Source organism: Lingula anatina, chromosome 2, assembly GCF_051362555.1.
Source record: "Lingula anatina isolate TDL-2025a chromosome 2, LinAna3.0, whole genome shotgun sequence".
NCBI lineage: Eukaryota > Metazoa > Brachiopoda > Lingulata > Lingulida > Lingulidae > Lingula > Lingula anatina.
Window position 1 is genome coordinate 28,640,567 of NC_141768.1, and position 23,989 is coordinate 28,664,555.

General features: G+C 33.0%; 2 protein-coding genes across 2 annotated transcripts in view; one reads left to right on the forward strand and one right to left on the reverse strand.

Moving 5' to 3' along the window:
- Positions 1-15,354, forward strand: part of LOC106160654 (pecanex-like protein 1) — a 31,547-nt gene extending 16,193 nt beyond the window's left edge. The window contains exons 24-39 of the mRNA XM_013537308.2: positions 3,100-3,277; positions 3,660-3,768; positions 4,079-4,208; positions 4,433-4,491; positions 4,792-5,007; positions 9,151-9,210; positions 9,389-9,582; positions 9,929-10,159; positions 10,445-10,551; positions 10,869-11,016; positions 11,404-11,555; positions 11,806-11,884; positions 12,145-12,419; positions 12,728-12,819; positions 13,268-13,479; positions 13,844-15,354. Of these exons, the coding sequence (XP_013392762.2) occupies positions 3,100-3,277; positions 3,660-3,768; positions 4,079-4,208; positions 4,433-4,491; positions 4,792-5,007; positions 9,151-9,210; positions 9,389-9,582; positions 9,929-10,159; positions 10,445-10,551; positions 10,869-11,016; positions 11,404-11,555; positions 11,806-11,884; positions 12,145-12,419; positions 12,728-12,819; positions 13,268-13,479; positions 13,844-14,125 (2,524 nt within the window). The 3' untranslated portion in view covers positions 14,126-15,354. The remainder of the gene's footprint in view (positions 1-3,099; positions 3,278-3,659; positions 3,769-4,078; positions 4,209-4,432; positions 4,492-4,791; positions 5,008-9,150; positions 9,211-9,388; positions 9,583-9,928; positions 10,160-10,444; positions 10,552-10,868; positions 11,017-11,403; positions 11,556-11,805; positions 11,885-12,144; positions 12,420-12,727; positions 12,820-13,267; positions 13,480-13,843) is intronic.
- A 55-nt stretch (positions 15,355-15,409) lies between these two features.
- LOC106160653 (adenylate kinase 7) lies at positions 15,410-23,842 on the reverse strand. Its single transcript, XM_013537307.2, has 17 exons — positions 23,682-23,842; positions 22,087-22,263; positions 21,786-21,894; positions 21,488-21,582; positions 21,185-21,295; positions 20,724-20,807; positions 20,042-20,127; positions 19,531-19,621; positions 19,175-19,252; positions 18,667-18,816; positions 18,372-18,500; positions 17,857-18,103; positions 17,228-17,488; positions 16,935-17,015; positions 16,445-16,584; positions 16,073-16,231; positions 15,410-15,683 (listed from the first exon to the last, which is right to left on the reverse strand). The coding sequence occupies exons 1-17, from the start codon at positions 23,763-23,765 to the stop codon at positions 15,645-15,647; spliced, it is 2,121 nt and encodes a 706-aa protein (XP_013392761.1). The 5' UTR covers positions 23,766-23,842; the 3' UTR covers positions 15,410-15,644.
- Positions 23,843-23,989: the final 147 nt, after the last annotated feature.

Consider the following 23,989-nt stretch of genomic DNA (forward strand, 5'->3'; position numbering starts at 1 on the left):
TTTTTTATGTACAGACACAGATGTGTCTGTACATATTGCCATCACCTGCGTCTGTCGTCGCCGTCGTCGCCGATGCCGATGCCGATGGCGATGCCGTCGCCGTGCACTTTCACTGTAAACACGATAAGTGGAACACAGTTTTATTTTTTGGTTTTATATTTACAGAGCTGATGAATATTCATAAAACGCAGGTCAAGTTCGAAAATCAGCATGATCGGGCCATTATTGTAGAAGTTATGCTGTTTTTTCACTTTTCAGCATATATGCAACCCTGTAAACACATTTTAAGGAAAACCGTTAGGCCTGTTGTCATGAAACTCAGAGAAGTAATCAATCTTTTTAAAACGCAGGTCAAGTCCGAAAATGGGCATGATCGGGCCACTATTTTAGTAGTTATGCTGTTTTTTCCTTTTTTCAGCATATGTGCAACACTGTAAACACAATTTAAGAAAAACAGATGGGCCAATTGTCATTAAACTCACAGGAGTGGTCAATCTTACTAAAACGCAGGTTGAGTTCGAAAATCAGCATAATCGGGCCATTATTTTAGAAGTTATGCTGTTTTTTCACATTTCCTCAGATTCAATTCTTAGGCATGTTAACAGTCTTATTATTTTACTAATAAGATACATTAAAGTGTTTGTTTGACATTTCCTGCATCTTTACAACATTGTTAGTAGATTATGTAAAAATGATGGTAAACTTGTTATCGTGTATTGTGTAATAAAGTGTCAAAAATGGAAATAAACTCATATCATTGCAGTTTGTCAGATTCAATCATTCACTATGTTCAGAATCTCAGAATGGAGGAAATTGGACATTTAACACTATTCTATTGATATTTTCCCATCTCATCAATTATCTTAGTTGATGCTATAAAAATGGCAGTAAACTGTTTATTTTGTTTTATGTTAAAAAAAAGTGTTAAAAATGGAAATAAACCCATGTCAGAACAGTGCTGTCTTGTTTCACATTTCCTCAGATTCAATTCTTAGGCATGTTAACAGTCTTATTATTTAACTAATAAGACATGTAAAAGTGTTTGGTTGACATTTCCTGCATCTTTACAACATTATTAGTTGATTATGTAAAAATGATGGTAAACTTGTTATCTTGTATTGTGTAATAAAGTTTCAAAAATGGAAACAAACTCATATCATTGCAGTTTGTCAGATTTAATCATTCACTATGTTCAGAATCTCAGAATGGAGGAAATTGGACATTTAACACTGTTGTATTGATATTTTTCCCATCTCATCAATTTTCTTAGTTGATCGTATAAAAATGGCAGTAACCTGTTAATTTTGTTTTATGTTTAAAAAATTGTTAAAAATGGAAAAAAAAAAAAACATTTCAGAACAGTGCTGTCTTGTTTACATTTTGGCATTTTCAAGTTGTGACTTTGAAGTTCCATGGGCCTGAAGACCTTTGCTAGTCACATTTTCTGAATATCCATGATACTAATATTTTATTATTAGAAATTGATGGTCATTATGCTGTTAAACATTATGTAATATTGCATCAAAATTTGAAAAAAATCTATTTTGGGCACTGCTCCCATGATGAGCATTTAAGAAAAACCATGTCACTTACTGTTCTCAAACAGTACAGTAAATATGTACAGATGTGTCTGTACATATTGCCATCACCTGCGTCTGTCGTCGCCGTCGTCACTGTCGCTGGTGCCGTGCACTTTCATTGTAAACACGATAAGTGGAAGGCAATTTTACTTTTTGACTGTATATTTACAGAGCTGATGAATATTCATAAAATGCAGATCAAGTTCGAAAATCAGCATGATCGGGCCACTATTTTAGTAGTTATGCTGTTTTTTCATTTTTCAGCATATATGCAACACTGTAAACACAATATAAGAAAAACAGGCCAATTGTCATTAAACTCACAGGAGTGGTCATTCCTGCTAAAACGCAGGTTGAGTTAAAAAAAACAGCATAATCGGGCCATTATTTTAAAAAAATGCCGTTTTTTCACATTTCCTCAGATTCAATTCTTAGGCATGTTAACAGTTTCATTATTTAATTAATAAGATACGTAAAAGTGTTTGTTTGGCATTTCCTGCATCTTTACAACATTATTAGTTGATTATGTAAAAATGATGGTAAACTTGTTATCATGTATTGTGTAATAAAGTTTCAAAAATGGAAATAAACTCATATCATTGCAGTTTGTCAGATTCAATCATTCACTATGTTCAGAATCTCAGAATGGAAGAAATTGGACATTTAACACTGCTCTATTGATATTTTCCCCATCTCATCAATTTTCTTAGTTGATCATATAAAAACGGCAGTAAACTGTTAATTTTGTGTTATGTTAAAAATTATAAAAAATAAAAAAAAAAAACATTTCAGAACAGTGCTGTCTTGTTTACATTTTGGCATTTTCAAGTTGTGACTTGAAGTTCCATGGGCCTGAAGACCTTTGCTAGTCACATTTTCTGAATATCCATAATACTAATATTTTATTATTAAAATTGATGGTCATTATGCTGTTAAACATTATGTAATATTGCATCAAAATTTGAAAAAAAGTATTTTGGGCACTGCTGCCATGAGGACCATTATGGGAAAATCATGTTACTTATGATTGCCTTACTTTCAATAAAAGAAATACAGGACTTAAATGCAGCCTGAGTTGGAAAAGCAGTCTAATTGGCTTCTTTTTCTGGAAGTTATACATATACAAAGTGTGAACTTGTTACACATTTTACTTACATTGGTATTACCTGTTGAGCATAATTAAAATTTGATGTTGAATTTGCAGTTTAACATAATGTACTTTTGCATCAGAATTGACAGTAGCCTATTTTGTGCATAGTTATTTCCTGTTTTTTGTCTGTACATTTGACAGCTTTGCTGCCTTGTTTCTGAAGTAGTTTGAACATGTTGCTCTATTAATGAGCATTGTGGATGCACATGCAATATTTTGTTTAAAATTTGGGATTTTTATTATATCTTCATTTTGCCAACTTTGTAAGTTGAAATTGATGGTCAAGAAGTTTTTATTTCCTCTTATTGCTGAATGCAAAAATGCACATTTTTGTAAAGGTATCATTAACAGATCATTTCTTCTATTCAGGATCGGAGCTCTGGTGGTGACTGTGTGTGGCATTAAGATGTTTCGCAGTGCCTTCGTCCACACTCCAAAACAGTACCTGATTGTTGTCTTCACTTTCTTCTTCTTCAAATATGACTATGGTCAGGCCTCAGAATCCTTTCTTATTGACTACTTCTTTATTGCCATATTTGTTAACAAGGTAAGAAAGAATTATTGACGGACCTTCAATATGGAGGAGCTCCTTGATGTATAGTCTGTAGTTGTGTCTAGTGGAGATAGTTTTGTGAACTTTAAGTTGCAATGAGTGTACATTCTCATTGCCTAACAGACCTTTTAAAAATGTTATAAACTAGGGTTTTATGAAACATATGGAAGGAATCTTTTTGAAGTCCAATTTGGGAAATTTATGGTTGGGCATCATAGTAATTAGAGGACATATTTGAAGATAATGTTTCAAAATACAGAGTGTTGTAAAAGTTCATCTTAAAATGTTGCTTCCATACTATTTATTACTGTGACAAAATTGAAATGAACACCATTGTACATCTTAAATGATTTGAAATATTTTGATTATCTTTCAGTTTTACGACTTTTTACTGAAAGTGCAATTCATCCTGACTTACATAGCGCCATGGCAGATCACCTGGGGTTCTGCCTTCCATGCCTTTGCTCAACCTTTTAGTGTGCCACGTATCCTTTTGTGCTTCTAGGAAAATGGGAATATTTCCATGAATTGCTCCATGTTTGAAAGAGAAAAAAAAACCCTGAAAAACTTAGACATGCTTCTCTTAATTGATTATTAATTCATTCATTCATGAGAAGAAATTAAAAATAATACTTGATAACAAAAGGATGTATAAAGGAAACAATAACTTGAAAAATTTTGTCAGTTTTTATTGAAATCTTTTTTTCTTTTTTATTTGTTGTGACATGAAAATTGAAAATATAACAGGCTTCATAATCTTTTATGAAATTGTTGGCTCCTTAACTGTTCCCTCAGATTCTGTGATGCTGTTTGTTCAGGCAGCAGCCTCTGCCATCTTCTCCACTCCCCTGAACCCTGTGCTGGGCAGTGCCATCTTCATCACTTCTTATGTTAGACCTATTAAATTTTGGGAGAGAGACTATAAGTAAGTTATCTTAAGAATACCTTAGGTAAACCTTCAGTTGTTTTAATACTTAACATAGATAGTGGCATGAATTTGGAAAGAAAAGTCTCTATTTAGATCTGTCAGGCAGACAGAAAGTTTTAAACATCTTTTTAATAACAAATATACATTAGTTTTTATCTTCATTTAAATACATTTTGAAAAACCTAAAACTTTTTGTATATTATTTGTGTGTTTGTTCACAGCACAAAAAGAGTGGACCATTCAAATACAAAGCTGGCCAGTCAGTTAGAGAGAAATCCAGGTATGATACCCAGTATGAGAAAGGAATATGTAGCATCTTGTGTGAATGCCAAGATTTATGTGTTTAAAGCACTAAGAACACTATATTGTCATATGTAGTTAATCAAAAAGCAAAAACCATAAAATCCTCAGTTTTACTAACAGCTTAAACACTTTAGAAATAGTTTGATTTCATAAGGAAGAGAATACATGATAATTAGGCTTTGACAAAGGTGAGAGAGAGAGAGAGAGAGAGACTGCTTTCATTAATGTTAGTGAGCCTGATGGCCAATTAAAAATCTTTCAATTTTCTACTTTCTAGGCTCTGACGACAACAACCTGAATTCTATCTTCTATGAGCACCTGACCAGGTCATTGCAGCACAGTTTATGTGGAGATCTAATGATGGGGCGCTGGGGCCCAGCCTCTCAGGGAGACTGCTTTATCATGGCATCAGATTATCTCAATGCACTAGTACACATCATCGAAATGGGGAACGGACTCGTTACATTCCAGTTAAGGGGGCTTGAATTCAGAGGTGAGAAGTTGTTTCCATGTGGTTGTACTACACTTTTTATGTACAGACACAGATGTGTCTGTACATATAGCCATCATCTGCGTCTGTCGTCGTCGCCGTCGTCGCCGTCGTGCACTTTTACCGATAACACGATAAGTGGAACACCATTTTTGCTTTTGGCTTGAAACTTACAGAACTGGTGAATATTCCTAATACGCAGGTCAAGTTCGAAAATCAGCATGATCGGGCCATTTTTAGGGAAGTTATGCTGTTTTTTCACTTTTTTCAGCATATATGCAGCACCGATAACATGATAAGTGGAAAACCATTTTACTTTTTGGCTTGAAACTTACAAGACTGATGAATATTCATAATCCGCAGGTCAAGTTCGAAAATCAGCATGATCGGGTCATTTTTAGGGAAGTTACGCTGTTTTTTCACTTTTCTCAGCATATATGCAACACCGATAACACGATAAGTGAAATAACATTTTACTTTTTGGCTTAAAACTAACAGAACTGATGGATATTCATAATACGCAGGTCAAGTTCGAAAATCAGCATGATCGGGCCTTTATTTTAGAAGTTATGCTGTTTTTTCACATTTCCTCAGATTCAATTATTAGGCATGTTAACAGTCTCATTATTTAACTAATAAGATACGTAAAAGTGTTTGTTTGATATTTCCTGCATCTTTACAACATTGTTAATTGATTGTGTAAAAAATGATGGTAAACTTGTTATTGTGTATTGTGTAATAAAGTATCAAAAATGGTAATAAACTCATCATTGCAGTTTGTCAGATTCAATCATCCACTATGTTCAGAATCTCAGAATGGAGGAAATTGGACATTAAACACTGTTCTATTGATATTTTTCCCATCTCATCAATTTTCTTAGTTGGTCATATAAAAATGGCAGCAAACTGTTTATTTTGTTTTATGTTAAAAAAATGTTAAAAATGGAAATAAACCCATTTCAGAACAGTGCTGTCTTGTTTACATTTTGGCATTTTTAAGATGTGACTTTGAAGTTTCATGAGCCTGCAGACCTTTGCTAATCACATTTTCTGAATATCCATGATACTAATATTTTATGATTAAAAATTGATGGTCATTATGCTGTTAAACATTATGTAATATTGCATCAAAATTTGAAGAAACCCCTATTTTGGGCACTGCTCCCATGATGACCATTTAAGAAAAACCATGTCACTTACTGTTTTCAAACTTACAGGAAAGAAACATAGGGCTAAAATACAGCTTCAGTAGGCAATGCAGTCTGTTTGGTAATTTTTTCTGGCAGTTAAACAGTTTTTTGTGAAAATTTAATTTTTCACATATTGGCATTTTCAAGGTGTGACTTTGAAGTTCCATGAGCCTGCAGACCTTTGCTAGTCACGTTTTCTGAATGTTCATGTTACTAATATTCTATTATTAAAAATTGATGGTCATTATGTTGTTAAACATTACGTAATATTGCATCAAAATTTGAAGAAACCCCTATTTTGGGCACTGCTCCCATGATGACCTATTAAGAAAAACCATGTCACTTACTGTTTTCAAACTTATAGGAAAGAAACATGGGGCTAAAATACAGCTTCAGTAGGCAATGCAGTCTGTTTGGTAATTTTTTCTGGCAGTTAAACAGTTTTTTGTGAAAATTTAATTTTTCACATATTGGCATTTTCAAGGTGTGACTTTGAAGTTCCATGAGCCTGCAGACCTTTGCTAGTCACATTTTCTGAATGTTCATGTGACTAATATTCCATTATTAAAAATTGATGGTCATTATGCTGTTAAACATTATGTAATATTGCATCAAAATTTGAAGAAACCCCTATTTTGGGCACTGCTCTTATAATGACCATTTAGCAAAAATCATGTCAATTACTGTTCTCAAACTTACAGGAAAGAAACATGGGTCTAAAATACAGCTTCAGTTGGCAATGCAGTCTGTTTGGTAATTTTTTCTGGCAGTTAAACAGTTTTTTGTGAAAATTTAATTTTTCACTTATTGGCATTTTCAAGGTGTGACTTTGAAGTTCCATGATCCTGAAGACCTTTGCTTGTCACGTTTTCTGAATGTCCATGTTACTAATATTCTATTATTAAAAATTGATGGTCATTATGCTGTTAAGCATTATGTAATATTGCATCAAAATAGAAGAAAACACAATTTTTGGTGCTGCTGCTATGATGAGCATTATGGGAAAACCGTGTTATGACTGTCAATCCTTTAAAAAAGAAACACGGGACTAAAATGCAGAATGAGTTGGAAAAGCAGTCTAATTGGCTTCTTTTTCTGGAAGTTATACATTTGAGTGAAATATTCATTATCTTTTTGGCATATTCATTGTGGGACTCGGAGCTCCCATGGACATGAAGCCGAATGGTAATCAAATTTTCTACATGTCCATGCTATTTATTGTCAATAATCAAAAATTGGTGATAATTATTCTACAATTTATTAAGTAATGTTACATCAAAATTGACAACAATATTTTTGCATTGCTACTGCAAACATTATGAAAAGAAAACTGTGTTACTTATTATTATTTTTAACTTACAAGTATGATTTTTAGGATTGGCATGCAGTTCAAATTAGAAAGCCAGGTCAATTGGGTTATCATTTATTATTGAATTTATGCAATTTTGTGTGAAATTTTCATTTTTCTCATTCTGGCACTTTCTAAGTATAAACTTGAACTCTGATGGGCCTGAAGCCTTATGCTTTTACTTTCGTTGTTGTTACCTGTTGTGCATAATTAAAATTTGATGTTGACTGTGCAGTAAAACATACTGTATTATTGCATCAGAATTGGTAGTCTCCTATTTTGTACATTATTGTTTTGTGCTTTTCTTAAGATGTGACTTATGGGCCTGAAAGACCTTTGAGAGGGTCAGTCTGTTAATATCCCTTGGGTATCACTTAGCTAATTTCTGAGTTGTAAAGTCATTTGCCTAATTGATAGGTCATTAAAGGAGATTACATAAAGCACACTTGTTGATATTTCCTTGTAAACTCCCAAAAGTTAAGCTCTCTGCTAGATTAATAATAAGGAAGCAGTGATAATTATGCAGGTTATTATATATATATATATAATCAAAGATTAAAAGTTTGAATAGCAGCTTCATTGAAATTATATTTACCTCAGCCTCTGCCTAGGAGGTTATATTTTCACCCCTGTTTGTCTGTCATCAACATAACTCAAAAAGTTATGGACCGATTTTGCTGAAATTTTCAGGAACTGTCAGAATTGGGCCAAAAGAGGACAATGATTAGTTTTTAGTGGTGGTCTGGGTCAATTATCAATCAATAATCAACAATAATCAACAATTGCTGCCTTGGCAGAGGTCTGCACTCTCGGTGGTTTTCTAGTTTTGTTATGTTTTCCTTTACAATTTTTTCTCAAACACATGCATTTGTGACTTTTAACTCTCATCCGCCTGAGGCTCTGCACATTTTCTGTATTTCCACATAAGCAATTGTATTGTTTTTTTATGTCTTTAAACATTATATAAAATTATTTTATGCACTGTCAGCATTTTTCAAATATTGAGACTTTCATCATCTGACTATAGTCTCTCATGGTCCTGAAACTGTAATCTTATTGAAGGGGTGGATTGAGACCATCTTCTGGGTCTTCTTGAAGACAGGTTATTAAGTTTATATTGACTGGTATCTATTTTTTTCTGTTGGAAGACCATCAAAATGGAGGATGGATCAACATAGATACTTTGGAATACTGTCAGAAAATATCTCAGGGTCCGCTCCTGTTATTGACCATGTTACCTGTTGTGCAAGATTAAAATTCAGTGTTGACTGACAGTGCTATTATAAGCATTATTTATTATTGCATCAAAATTGACAAAATGACCTTTTTTTGCATCTTTATTTTCTGTTTTTTGTCTGTACATTTGACAGCTTTGCTGCCTTATTTTTTTTTTTTTGCTAAAATTTGGACTCGTATTTGATTTGTAGTATCCAGGAGAAAATGCTGAGAAGAAACCTGATCATTATGAGATAATAAAGGCAACAATATCATGTATGGCTATTATATATTTTGAAGTAATTTACCAAAACTGAAGGAGGAACATCCCCAAAATATTCAAACATTGAATAAGTGATAAACTTGACAAGAACACATGAAATCTTCTTCCAGGTACTTACTGTCAGCAGAGGGAGGTGGAAGCTATTACAGAGGGGGTAGAAGATGACTATGGTAGGTTTATATCAGTTATGTAAGCATAGTAAAGGGAGTGAGTATCCACTTGTTTTGGGGGGTAAAAATGATTTTTTTTTTTTTTTTTTTTGACAGTATATCTGTATAGTTTGCCCTTCATGCCTTTTGCTTGTAAAATTTAAACATTATTTCTAAATGTCACCAAAATTATTTTCAGGGTTCTGTTGTTGTGAGCCAGGTCATCTCCCCCATTTTCTGTCTCTGAATGCTGCCTTTAACCAGCGCTGGTTAGCTTGGGAAGTAACTGTTACAAAATACGTGTTAGAAGGATACAGCATATCAGATAACAGTGCAGCATCCATGTTGCAAGTGTTTGACCTGAGGAAGGTGCTGATCACATATTATGTCAAGGTGAGTATGTTGACATTCATCAGATGAGATTTGCTGTAGATTTCCAAATAAAAAATGAAAAGAGGAAGTTTGGACAAAGAAAATCTTCAGACAGAAAAAGGGATTTTTAGATAACAAAATAGGAAAAAAGAAAAATATGAAATTCATGTAAGGAAAAAATAGTTCAAATTATCATTAGTGAATGATTTATCTCTTTAAAAGGTATTGGATCTTGAATGATACTGTATTTGATACCATTCTCCTGAAAAGGCATTGTCCTTTCAGTGATTTCAATCTACATACTTTACTGTAAGTAGAACATGTATTCAGTATACAAAAGAATGATACATTATCAATTGTTTTTCAGAGTATTATTTATTACACTATACGGTCACCAAAACTTGAGCAATGGTTGTTTGATGAGAGCATACGGACTGCTGTGCAGCTGACATTGGAGAAAAACTATGTTGACCTGGATCCAACATTTAACTTACATGTTGATGAAGATTATGATATGAGACTCTCTGGAGTATCAAGAAATAGTTTTTGTAACACTTACCTTAGTTGGATACAGTATTGTGCTTCCAGAAGGAACTCAGTAAGTTCTCTTTATATTTAGAATTTTTTTTCTTTTTTTTTTTTTGTCATTGAGGAACCATAATGCTTTTCTCTTGCTTATCTTAACATACACTACTGATTAATTTGTTCTGTAGATTTTTTGCAGAGATATCTGAAAACTGTTTGTGTCTACAGCACCATGAATCTGTTCATTCAGTGCAACTATGTTTTTAACAATTTGTGTTTAATAACATGGGCACATCATGAAGATTTTTTAAACGATTTGAAATCAAAACTGACTTTTCTTACTTTTCTACTCTTATAGAATCTAGACAGCCATAAGGACTCGTCACTGGTGTCGCTGTGCTATTCCTTGAGTCTGCTGGGAAGGAGGGTCATGTTCACAGCCTCTCACAATAATGCATATGCTAGGTAAATGGTGTAAAGATGAATAATGTGTGTTTCCACACTAAGACCAAAAAGAAAGTTAAATGTGAGATCCGATTGAGAATTAAATGTGGCTTTTGACTAGGAAGAAGTTAGATATGCTTCTGAGATAAGCTGTCAGTAAGTGTTTAGACAAGAAAGATAATTCTTGAATATTTTATATTTTGAATACTTGCTATCATAGATAACAACATTTTGAGTCCCATATCTTACCACCTAGTTGGGAAGGTATTGAAAAATAGAATCAGTGTATTACATTCAGCATTTTACTCTTTGAACATCATATGTTTGACCTGTTCCAGTGTTGACTTCTTCCTGTATGGTCTCCATGCATTATTCAAGGGAGATTTCAGAATAACTTCTCCCAAGGATGAGTGGGTGTTCACAGACATGGAACTGTTAAGAAGGGTAGTGGCACCTGGCATCAGAATGTCTCTAAAGTTGCATCAGGTTAGCTATATGTTAACTATAATGTTATAAATTGAATATTACAATAGCTTGTTAGCTCTTTATTATATTACAGGATCACAAATTACCATGCATAGTATCATATAGTGTTCCTAAAGTCCAGTTTTGATAGAAGGGCCTCTTATAGCTGAAAGTTGAAAAACTTGTCAATAATTGTCCTGTTAATAATACAGATTATTGACACTTTTAAAAATTGTTCCCTGTATTAAATGTTATGGCCTTAGGGATAAAATATATTTATGAAATAAGATTCATCATTTTAAAAATTATGATGTAACAAGTCAGCAAAAGTTATCATAACTGCCCCACAGTTTTCTTTCACTCTTATCTGTATGTGTTTTATCAGTTATCTTGCGTACGTAATTTCAGGATCACTTCACTTCTCCTGATGAGTATGAAGAACATCAGATGTTGTACGATGCTATCACTGGGTATGAGCAGAACCTGGTGATATCACATGAAGCAGACCCTCAGTGGAGAAATGCTGTACTTGCCAATACGCCATCTCTACTAGCTCTCAGGTCAGCATGACAAAGAAAATTTGTCTGTATTGCATTTATTTGTCTCAGTAATGCAAAGAGATATTGAAATTTGTATATTTTGTCAAGAATGAAAAGGCAATTTAAATTTGAATCTTTGATTCTAACTTTTGTCAAAGTGGTTGATGTTTTCATGTATTGAACATTGAAAGAATGATTTTAATTTGTTAAGATATTACACTGCGTCTCTGTTGATTATAAATTGATATCTGCTTATTGATATCTTTGTTAGGCATGTGTTTGATGAGGGTTCAGATGAGTACAAGATCATCATGTTAAACAAGAGATTTCTCAGTTTTCGAGTCATCAAGGTAAGGAAAAAGGATCTGAGAAAACCTTAAAGGCATTATGGTTTGTCAAATATTACTACTTTCTTTAAAATTATTCAAAGTTGTGTGTTTAGTTCAGTGTGTGTCTTGTCACTTAATATTCTCAGCGGAAATGGGCAAGAAAACATGCTTGTTTGTTTCACAAATAGAAAATACAATTACAAAATAATTAGATAAGATGTTTATGTTAACTGTTTTCTTGGGTTATATTCTTCGTAACTTATATCAAAATATTCATATAGGTGAACAGAGAGTGTGTGAGAGGCCTGTGGGCAGGCCAGCAACAAGAGTTGGTCTTCCTGAGAAACAGAAACCCTGAACGTGGCAGCATACAGAATGCCAAACAGGCTCTCCGCAACATGATAAATTCTTCCTGTGATCAGCCTATAGGCTACCCCATCTATGTGTCTCCCCTGACAACCTCCTACTCTGGTACACATGAACAATACACTGGGATAGTAGGGAAGGAGTTCTCCCTCAATGGAGTAAAGAATGCATTGAAGGCATTGTGGAAAAGGTGTGGAAAAAATTGACTTTTAATCAGTTTTTGGTAGATTATGCTATCAGTGGTAGAATATGCTGTCATCAGTTAGTGAGTTAAAGGTATTTGATTTCAGTGGTTGATTTATCCACTTTATTGTATATAACTAACCAAATGTATCATAATTTTGTGGACACTGTTAAAAGGATTGAAGTTTTCCTAGTAGCACGTGTAATTTATATGACACAATTTGTAAAATATTTCTGCCCTATGTATCCCTTAATGTTATATGACATAGTTAAGTTTTGCAGATGGTTATTGGGCATTGCTTATATCTGTTCTAGGATGCGCCAGCGGTGTGGTGCTGGATGCACCAGTGGTGGGTCCAATCTAGAAGACATGGGAGGCTGTGGGCCCACCATTGTCACAGTTTCAGGTATACACTTAGGTTGCTCGTTTTGTCTCCTCTATATTATAACATGCAAAACGTGGTGTCCAAAATCCTACAGAACACAGTTATTCATCTGTGAAAATTGTGTTCTCTTTTTAAAACATGCAGAACAATCAGATGTATTATACATAAATTTATAAGATTTATTTCTGGACTGGAGATGTCACATGCATTAAAAGTCTTGTATCACATCTCACATAAATTATATTTACATTGCACAATGAATTCCATTTTCTGTTTGGTAATATCCTCTTAGTGTCAATAGCCTCACTGATTACTCACTGCTTTTAATATATGAGATATAAACATGAAACTGATCAGGTATTTAACCCTTGGTCTGAGGGCTTATCATCTTCCATTGCTAGGATGCAAATATTGATCTTTTAATAGGCACATTCTTTTTTATGGAACATCACCCATTTTCCTAACTTAGGTACCTATGGGGGACCTGAGAGACCACACCAGGGGAGTTTAACCAGCACTACAGCCCCACAGGCAGACAATAGTACCATCTTGACCAATAGAGGGAGCTTTATATCCACAGCCAGCTCTGCCAGCAAACCAAGTTCAGCCCTAGTCAACATTGCAGGCTTACTATCAGATAGCACTGCAAGCAATAAAGATCCTGTAACTCAGAGAGTACAGGTTAGTGTCATTTGATTTCCCTATGCAAGCTCAGACCCCAGTTTCACAAAAAAAAAAAAAAAAAAAAAAGTCTGGCTAAGATTCCCAAGATTACATGGTCATATATGGGCATATCTTACCCTATCAGGAGTAACAACACTCTCATGGAAATCCTGGTCAACTAAGCCAGGGAACTGACTGAATTTTTATTTTTATATTTTTTGTGAAACTGGGGCCAGGTTTGTTTATGTAAAGTATGATTAGAATGGGTCTCAAGTTGTTAAGATGCAGCTTTTTCTGTCAACACTCATCTGCCTTTTAACTGGAGAGATTTAAGTTGCCATTTCTAATGACACTTAAAGACCATGTTTGTTTACTTTATTAGATACAAGACATAGGGCAAGTGTATGATACCATAAACTTGGGGCGCAGAATAGATGTTCAGTGGCCGAGTGACGAGTGGAGACAAAATGGCGGCAAGAACGGTTGGAAGAGCTGGTTTCCTGACAAGGGCATGGAGGGAACTGTTGTTCACAAATGGATGCCGTGTCACAGGGAACCAGGCAGAAGATCTCATGTCGATAAAACTATTCTCTTGGTGCAAGTTGGTGAGAGATTTGTTCCCATTGCTGAGGCAGGGGTTATTGATTTGGGTGCAGAAGTATGATGGTGATTTTAAAAAAAAGGTGCTTTCAACTTGTAGAAGTACAAGGATTTGTTGCCAGTGGTTTAAGGTAGAGTGTAGAGAGCACTGCTGTTTATTCATTACAAAGACAAAAGGCATCTTAATGTTATTATTTATGATGAATCATCTTTCACATGTGGTGAGACAAAACTAAAAGAATTATTTATCTGGAGTAATAACAACTGTTATTACAATCACATTTTCAGGTCATGTTTATTACCCTTGTGTATACAATAAGTCAGCATGAAACAACTTATCCCAAGTGAAATAAGATGAAATTGCTTGGATAATTTCATCAGAACATTTGTTTGCCTTTTGTGATAATTGGCAAAATGCTTTAAAAGTAATCTTAAACTACATACTCATGCAGTACTAGGCAGCAGTTGATATTCTTGTTCTGCAAGAAGGATTTAATCTGTTTGTTCATGGAAGGTGGGGAGCATCTATTGTGCCATTGCTATTGATAATTATGATATTATGTTACAAGAAAATATATATACACTAGTATTGCTTCAGTTAAGTGTTTTATTTATGGGACCAATAGAAAAATGCTGAACCGGTTTCTCTGCATATCTTATAATATTGGCTAAGGTCATCAGGGTTGTGAATCAGGTTACAACAGAAATGCCAGTTTTTTTTCACACTGTGAGATAAAAAACGAGGTAATTTTACAGTATTGTATTAGAGAGATCATCTGCTGGGTCAAAACACTACTGGGTTTCTGATTTGGTGATACTGTTATGAAGCAAGGGAAAAATTAGTTTGAATATGTGGCCTATTTAACTGATATTATATGTGAGTAAACGGGTTAAATATACTATTTAAATTCTTGAATATTCAATGATAAATGGATTTGAGAATGGATGAGAAAATAATTGTGTCAGCTCATAACTCATGCTTGTGTGTCAAGTTGGAAAGGTAATCACAATCAAACAATAGATATTAAAATATTCTTCACTATTTGTGTTTTAATGTTATTGTGATTTGATAAGAATGAAGTCATCCACAAATGTTACATGTGATATTAAATCTGCATTTTTGATTTATTTGTAGATTCATTCCGGACTTTTCATGTATTATATTATTGAGATGAAATGTCTGATTTTTTATTTATTTATTTAGTTTTTGTTTTGTGTATTTGTGCCTGATCCAGTTTGATCATTTTACTGTGATCATTTATTAATGAGAATAAAATCTCTATCAGAAAGGCATCAGACGTTCTTATTCTCAGTTTTCATGTGTAAAGAAACCTTTAAAAAACATGCATACAAAAAGACAAATACTATTTATTTCTGTACATTATATATATATATATATGAGTGAGCTTTACAATATTGTTCTTACATATCAGGAATGCAAACTCTCCTCTTTGACATTATTTAATGTAAAAAATGAGTTGGATGATCCAAATTAATTCTTTTCATATGCTTGTAAAATTCATAAAAAAGTCCATACAAAATCCACTGTCAATTTGGCTCCATCTTCAGTGATGCATGGTTGTTTAGTCCACTTGAGGATTATGCTGGAAAAGGTACTCCGCCTAGAGAAAAAAAGTTAACATGTTCACATATTTGATAAAATGTGGAAAGTTGAATGTAATGTTATATATTAACTAATGAACAGATCAAGTAAATTGAAACTCTTTAAAAATAATTTTCAATTGATCATTTAAATTACTATGCTGGTTTTGCTATCAATCAAAATTTTACATCATCATCATCATCACCATCATATAAATTACTGGTATTTTTTCTGATTTTTTTTTAAACTTTTGATTAAAATTTGTCAATATTAACTAATTTTTAACCCAAAAATATATGACTGACAATTAATTCTAATCACTCATTAAAGTCACAGATTGTAATTTAGCTAAAGGTTTGATTTGCAAGGTGTTTTAACCAAACAATCTCCCTTTTCCTGTAGACTTACCATGTAATCTATAGCGTCATCTGGCCTGACTTTGACACAGTCAATAAGAGCTTGTGTGAGTGTGGGCATCACATGCTTCATCAAATAGTTCCTCAGGGGTTGAGATTGAGTCTCCAGCATGTCATATTCCTCTCTTTTCACCTGATCTAATCTTTCAGCCTGCGTATTATAAAGTGATAAATATGAAATTAACGACAAAAGCTGTGTGAATATATATAGATATATTAACTTTAAAACAATGAATTTCCAAATTTTTAATTTAAAAGCCTTGCAACTGCTCATTTCTTTGGTCCTGTTGAAAAAAGGGCAATAAAACATTTTATTACTATGCAAGTTAACATATGGTAGTGTCTGTTGTGACATTTTCCTCACCCATTCATCCTGTCGTCTTTTCCTCTCTGCGGCTTCCTCAGCTTCTTTCCTCTCTTTCTCGGCTTTTTCCTCAGCTTCTCGTTTTATATGAGCCTCCTCTTCTTTCTGTCTCATTTCAGCAAGCTCTTCTGCAGTGGGGCCTAAAAAATCAGATTCACAAGGTATTTATATGCGACTTATATGCAGGAATGTTTTTACAGTGCAGTCTTAACATAACTGGCTGCACCGTGTTTTTCCAACAGGCACATTTTGGTCTTGCTTGCACTTTTGTGGTATATTTGCACAGATTTTCAGATGGAAGTTTTCATTTATTTTCTTACAAAAGCAGTAAAATACAGCCACTGTAACTTGCAATACTTGTAAAAAAAAGGTAATAAAATGTGAGTGCATTTTTGATACTGATCAAGAAAAATGTCAGTAATGTTACTGAGATTTGGCTGACCAATACATAACAGACAGACTAAGGTAGCAAAATCGGTAAAAACCTTACCATAGTTTCTTGGAGGCCCCATCATTTTCTTCACTTTTTCTACTGTATCTGCCATCATTTTAGAGCTATCTTTTGTCACATCTGAAAGAAAGACATGCACAATTATTACATCTCATTACACTGATACTATATTTTGACATATTTGTATCAGCACTGGCATTGCAATATAAATAATGAAAAAGAAAAAGATTATTCATCTGAAAAAAATAACAGCAACAGATTTATTAAATGTATAAAAATATTTATTCTGTTGAATCTCTGGTAAAAGCAAACAACTCAACAATCCATCTTACCAATTTTATCAGGGTGAATCTCCAACTCATCAAAATAATTCAGCACTGTTTCATCTTCACCATTGATTGCTCTGTATTCAGTCAGCCTTCTCATCAAGCCCTCTTCAGTGTTGTGCGTGCCTGCGACCACGCTCTCTGGCAAGTTCATCACACGAGCACGTAAAAATTCATCTGTGGCATCTAAGCACACAACCACCTCTGGCATGATTGCCTTGTCAAAGCTCCCCTTGCTCTCTTCTTCTGCCTCCTCTTCATCTTCAGCTGAACGACAATGAAAACATAATAAAATGTCAGTATTACAATATCATAATATCTGTAATATTATATATAATTTTGATACCTTTTTGATAAGTGACTTGCAGCTTGTGTTCTTAGGGAAAGTTTCAAATAGAAACTAGAAAAACAAATTACACCTTAAGAAGCAAAATATAGTATGATTTTTCAATTTTTATGGCAGCTCCATAACATTTAATGTCAAAAGTGTACATTATGGTTAGCAGAAAACTGTTACAGTAATGACAATAATTTTTCATAAAAATTTTCAACCATGATTTTTAACAGACAAAGAAAGTTTAGACGATGCCAATTAACAGTAGACCTGCATCAGTAGTCTTCATGTGAAATATTACCTGCAAAAAGCTCTGTTGCTTGTTCTCTGGTTTTAGGAAATCCGTCCAAGATGAACCCTTGGTTCTGACAGGGCATGGAATGCAATTTTTGTTTGAAAAACTTAATGACATACTGGTCTTCGATTCTGCCATTGTTCTGTTCTTTGCCTTCGTTTATGGCATCCAACAGTTCTTGATCCTCCTGTGCCTTCCCATCATCCTCTTCTTCACCTTCAGGCTCCTGGTTTGCACGGGCAGCACTTTTTGTCTGAAAAAATATGAAAACACATGCAGTACACTTTATAGTTGATTTTGGAATCTCTAGCTACAGTGGGATGCCATCATATCTTAAACAACTGTATAGTGCCAAAATTCCCTTCTGTTGCTAACTTTTCAATCTAAATCAATAAAATGTGAAAAATCACCATAGAACCATTTCATTTTGAATTTCTGATTCACGAGTAATGAATACAGTCACTTGCACTTTCTAATTTAAAGCTAAATGTGACGTCAATTTCTTGTAAATGCATTCATACCAATGCATCCATTGCCTCCTCAATCACATCTTTGATTTTTATGTGATGCAATTTGTAGCTGTCACACAGTTCTTTCACGATTGTTGTCTTTCCAGAAGCTGGGGGCCCCAGGACGCATGCTCTCATAGGCTGAAGTTAAAAGATTAGAAATGATTAAATAAAATTGAAAATACTCAGCATAGGTATAATACAGTAATTTCACAATTTTTGCAATCTCTTGCAATTCCTGTAGATGAAAATTATTTTTTTCTTTAATGATTGCATATGTTATAAATACATTTTTTAATTTTCTTACCATTAATCCTCTACTCTCCTTGTACTCCTTGATTACTGGGATGACATTTTCCATCAAACCAGTCTCTGCTACCCAGCGAATTCTCATGTTCTCTTTCACGTAAACAGCATCCATGCGAAGGTTCACCAATAGCATGTCAAAGTCTGCTTGCTGCAAAATAAATTCAAAAACTTTTTTAATGATGAAAACATTCAGAAGTCAATGATCTCTGTATTCATATCTTCTTTATCCAGGGTTGTATGAGATTCATTACTTATTTAAATTTTAATTTTAAAATTTTTAAGTTTAAAAAAAAACTCAATATACAAGTTGACGGATATCTGGTTAGTTAATGCTGCTTTTATTCATTGACAATGTAATCAAAATGAGATTTTGAATGATTACACTGATAAGAATACTACAGCAAGTCCCATTTCTTTGAAGTGATATTTAATTTATCTAAAAAAATTATATCAATATAAATTACTGAAAAATACAATCTGAGATGAAATTATATATATCAAATTACCTCAATATCTTTGCTGAGAAGAGCCTCTTCTTTACTAATGTGCTTGATTTTTCCAGTTCCCAAGTTAATGCTGACAGCCTGAAACAAAGAGTTGCATGCATTTTTAAACAAGATTATAATTTCTAAAACAAAAAATCACAGTTAATATGATTATTTTTTTTATCATATATTTAGCATGATTTCACATTTCATCTTTCAAAAAATACCACAAATGATACACATAATTATAACCAAAATTAGCCATTATTGAAAATTTTATAAACATTATTTGCAGATTCTTTGATGTAATATATCTTTTTTAAACTAACTGGTGGGTCATCAGAGATCACAGATCTATGAAAAAGAATAATACCTACTTTAACAATTTCTTCCAGTGTGGTTTGAGAATCATCCACAGCAACAATATATCGCACTTTCGGGCGACTGTCAACAACATTCTGGATAACACTGCAAAGAAATTGAGTTGAGCACATTAATAAAATTTTATGCTATTATTTTTCAAAAAGAATAAATACGTTGATTCCAAAAGCTTGTATAATATGGTTTTTTGTAAAAAAAGAAATCATGATATCAAATTTTTGTAAAGCAATGCAATCTTTCTGGATAAGATTAGCATTCACTACTGAAATTTCTACGGATAACTAGATAATTTGATAATTTTGACACACTTTTTATGATAATAATTCATTAAAAATTACAACCAAGAGCTTCAAGTTTTACATCTACTGCGTTGAAAGACAATGAGTACAAGTATGAGAATCAATTAAAATCATTACATTATATTATATGAAAATTATAACTGTGGTTAAAACACTCAAATCTAAAAGTATAGGATAAACACTTTTGCAGCTATTTCCAAGTACTGACCCAGCCAGATCTTTGATGTGTATAGTAGGCACGACATTTCCTCCTGGTCCAAAGCACTGGAGTTGTGATGCATTATGCCAGGCAGCCTTATGAGGAGAAAAAAATCCTTCTCAGTTTTCAACAAGACATTAATTGTTATTCAAAATAACATATATGATATTAAGGTTTTCACAATTAGAATTATGTGCAGTGATGACTCTAAGTTGCTTTGATTACATGTTTTCTTTATGAGTGTATTATGCCAGGCAGCCTTATGAGGAGAAAAATCTTTCTCAATTTTCAACAAGACAAATTAATTGTTATTCAAAATAACATATATGATATTAAGGTTTCGGCAATTAAAATTATGTGCAGTGATGACTCTAAGTTGCTTTAATTACATGTTTTCTTTATGAAACAAAAAGTTAAAAAAAAAAAAAAAACAATACAAAGCTTGTGCCAGAATTGTTGATATTATTAAAGGCAAAATAGTAAGTACATAAGAAGATAATAGAGTTGTAGAACAGAGCAGTAAGAAAGACAAAAATAGACTAGTAATAGTAACAGTGAGAGAAAAAGATGAAGCCTCAACAAATAATATCTGAAAAAAACAGTCTACATTTTACTAATTTTAAGAGATATATGTGAAAGAATAGCATATCGTACCATTAAAAAATCCTCAAGCAAGAATACTTTTACCCACCTTGAATAGATAATGGAAAATATTTTCTCCTCCTCCATATGTCAGACCAGAAGCAACAACATATGTCACAAGTTTTTGTTTGTTCTGAAACAAAAGTTTTAACATTTAATAATGTTTTAATTTGAAAAGAAGGCAAAAATTATCACGTCATTATACCTTATCTGTTTTTTCATCTACTGAAGTCCTTTCAAAAGCCAGTCTTTATTACATATATTTTCTTATATCATAATTTAACAATCTATTTATAGCATTACACTTATTTCCAGAAAATATTTTCATGACTGATTTATAAGGATGATTTGTATTCACCTGTCCTGACTTCAAATATGTGGTAGGTAAATCCCAGTCCATCTGATTTAACTTTATTTCATATTTTGGGAATGCCATATGTGGCTACCATTAGGTTTTATCTGGTGAAATTAAAAAATTAGTTAAAACTGAAATATGAAATTGATCCTTACTGTTTTGCCAAGTTTGATGACAGTTTTCTCAGCACTAATGTGCTCTTTAAAGTTGGGGTGTGGTTTTCTCCGCCTGTAGTCATCTTCTGTGAAAGGTATCTCTGGATCATCCTGAAAGTAGGAAAAAAAATTGAAAGTTTATATGCAGCAAAGCAGTCCTTGTATTGCAACTAAAATTCATTTGTGAACATCCCTTATATTCATACTGATTTTTGTTTAAGAAAAGACCATATCTGAACTCAGCTCAGACTTCTAATTCAATAATATCTAAAATATATGTATGCTTAAACTAGCACTACTTACAGGGTCCAGAGGTTTGCTTCTTGCCCATGTCATCACAGTTGATATCAGCAAAAACAGTATTTGTTTATCTATCTTTTCTAGGTCAGAATGTATTTCTGAAAAATGAAAATATAATTTGATATCTAAATATTTAGAATAATTTGGAAAATTGATGGGTAAATACAAGATCTTTTACCATCTATTTCACACTGATAAAAGAACCTTTTACTTAAAAATATATTTTTAATCAATTATGTAGCCATAATTGTGACTGCTCAAGTCAGTTCAAAACAGTAACATAAGATAGCAAGGCTCTTACCAGACACAGCCCATGTAGCCTCATCAATCTGATCTGGGTCTTCTGTGATGTCATAAACAATGATGTCACATTCAACTAAATGTTCATACAGCTGCTCCTTAGTTTCATACTACAATAAAAAAGTAAAAAGGCAAAATATAACATTTTTTAACCGTCATCAAATACTACAATTAACTATGCCAAATAATGCACACTTTTATCTTAATAAACAAAATGCTGAATTTTAATTTAAAATACATATACAAGCAAAAAGGCATTGTACAGATAGCTGTTTTTCATCCCTAAAACTGCTGGTACTTACGTAAATAATTTCTTTCACAAAATCTGGCTTTTTAGCTTCCTTGTTCTTGAGTGTTCCTATGATTTCATAACAGCCCTCCTTGGGTCTTGCCAGAGTAGCACTGTCCACTGACCTGGCATCTTCTTCCTCCTCTTCCATTTCCTCCAAAGATGCTCCCACCACACAACTACTGAGGAACTAAAATTAAAAAAAAAATCATGCCCTGCATTATACTGTGGCCCTCCTTTTAGGTAATTTTTGCCTAGAAAGAGCTTCACATCTAAATTTTTCGTAAATTCCTGCTGTGTGGATGAAGAATCAATTTTTTAAGCAGCTATCAATGCAATTGGGTTAATATACTAAATAAAAAACAACAATACAATAATTATAATATCCATAAATTTTTCAAGGTTTTTTTAGTAAGGAAAAAAAACTACATAATTGTAATCTTAAATACAAGCTTTAAATTGTTTGTATTCCTTTCTACATAAAAAAGAGTTCAAAAGAACTAATTCAGAAACACTTCATTATCAACGGCAGGTGAGACTGCTAACTAAGATTTAAAAGTCTACCTCCTAACTGAATATTATATATAGCAATAATTAACAGAATTAAACAAATGCCCTTTATTCTTCTTTAATGAAGGAAAATAGTATAACATATACAAATACCCAAAAGGCCTTATGCTCTACACTGAATCAATTGCCAGCTTATCAATTTTATAGACAGACAAATTATTCAACAAAATGTTTTAAAATAGTTGAGTGCAACAGAAATATAAAAACACCATATACAATAGCTATATGCTTGTGACACACAACCTGACAATTTATAATATTTACCTAGTAATTTATTTTGCTTTAAAATCACCTTATTTTCATGTGAATTACCATTGCCCGTGTTTAAATGCATCCTGACAGTGAGTTGTTTTCTCTAGTGAACTGCTCTGTATTACATGCATTTTAGTATGACCAATTTTTAAAAATATAAAAAATGATTTGTCCTTTGAAGTTTTCTGAACAACCACAAATAATTTTATAATATTAATTCAATGGGATATGTGATGTGCCTGAAACCAGTTATAATTTCATTTAGAATGGCATCTAGAACAGACTGCTGATCCAATATTTTGCCATTGGTCAATTTCATATATTCCTCCATCAACAAGATAATTGGGCAAGATATTTAACAAGGAATTTGTTAAGGTTGTGGGAGTAGTTTAAGCATTATTTAATCAATTTTTCTAGGCTAGTTTGAATTTTATGTGTGCAGTAATAATGGTATTTTTGTTTTAGAAGCTGTTGACTCTGAATCTGTGAGTAAATTTGATTAAATTCGTGTAAAAATACATTATCGATTTTTGCAATATGCAATATTTTGTGGTATTATACCAGTGATTTAAAGTTGCTTTAAATCCATCAAACGATCAAGGTGACAACCAAGCGTGTGTGCTTTTACTAGTAAATAGTAGAGGTAGTACATTCCTACAGTCTGCCCATTCAGTGTGTTACCCAGTACACGCCACTGACTAATCGTCTTCATTATAACCGTACACATAAATGTAATAGCAAATTGTTTATAAATAAATGACTATAAACTACTCATATAACAATTACCTTGGCAATGTTGCGCCCCTCATAACAATCTACATGATTAATAAATAGACGTTTGCTTTTCGGTTTCTCTCCGTCGTCCGCCATTGTTGTTGCTGTGGTGGTCGTCAGGGAAATTAACGATAGAATGCAGCACTAAACTAAACTAACCTTTCTCCGCTGGTTCTTTTTTTTAATAGAATTACATCTTACAAAGTATTTCAATATACATTTTGGTTAATTTTTATAATTTGACTTTCATGCAACTTTTTTTTCTCTTTTGTTGAAGCTGTGTAAATTTTCGTTGTAGTGCTATTAATTAGAGAGTAACT

Coding starts and splice junctions, on each gene's coding strand:
- LOC106160653 (XM_013537307.2), bottom strand. CDS start 23,765: ATGGCGGACGACGGAGAGAAACCGAAAAGCAAACGTCTATTTATTAAT. Junction 21,895..22,086: donor TTGTGAAAGAAATTATTTAC/GTAAGTACCAGC, acceptor TTTTTATTGTAG/TATGAAACTAAGGAGCAGCT. Junction 16,585..16,934: donor GGGGCCTCCAAGAAACTATG/GTAAGGTTTTTA, acceptor CTGATTTTTTAG/GCCCCACTGCAGAAGAGCTT.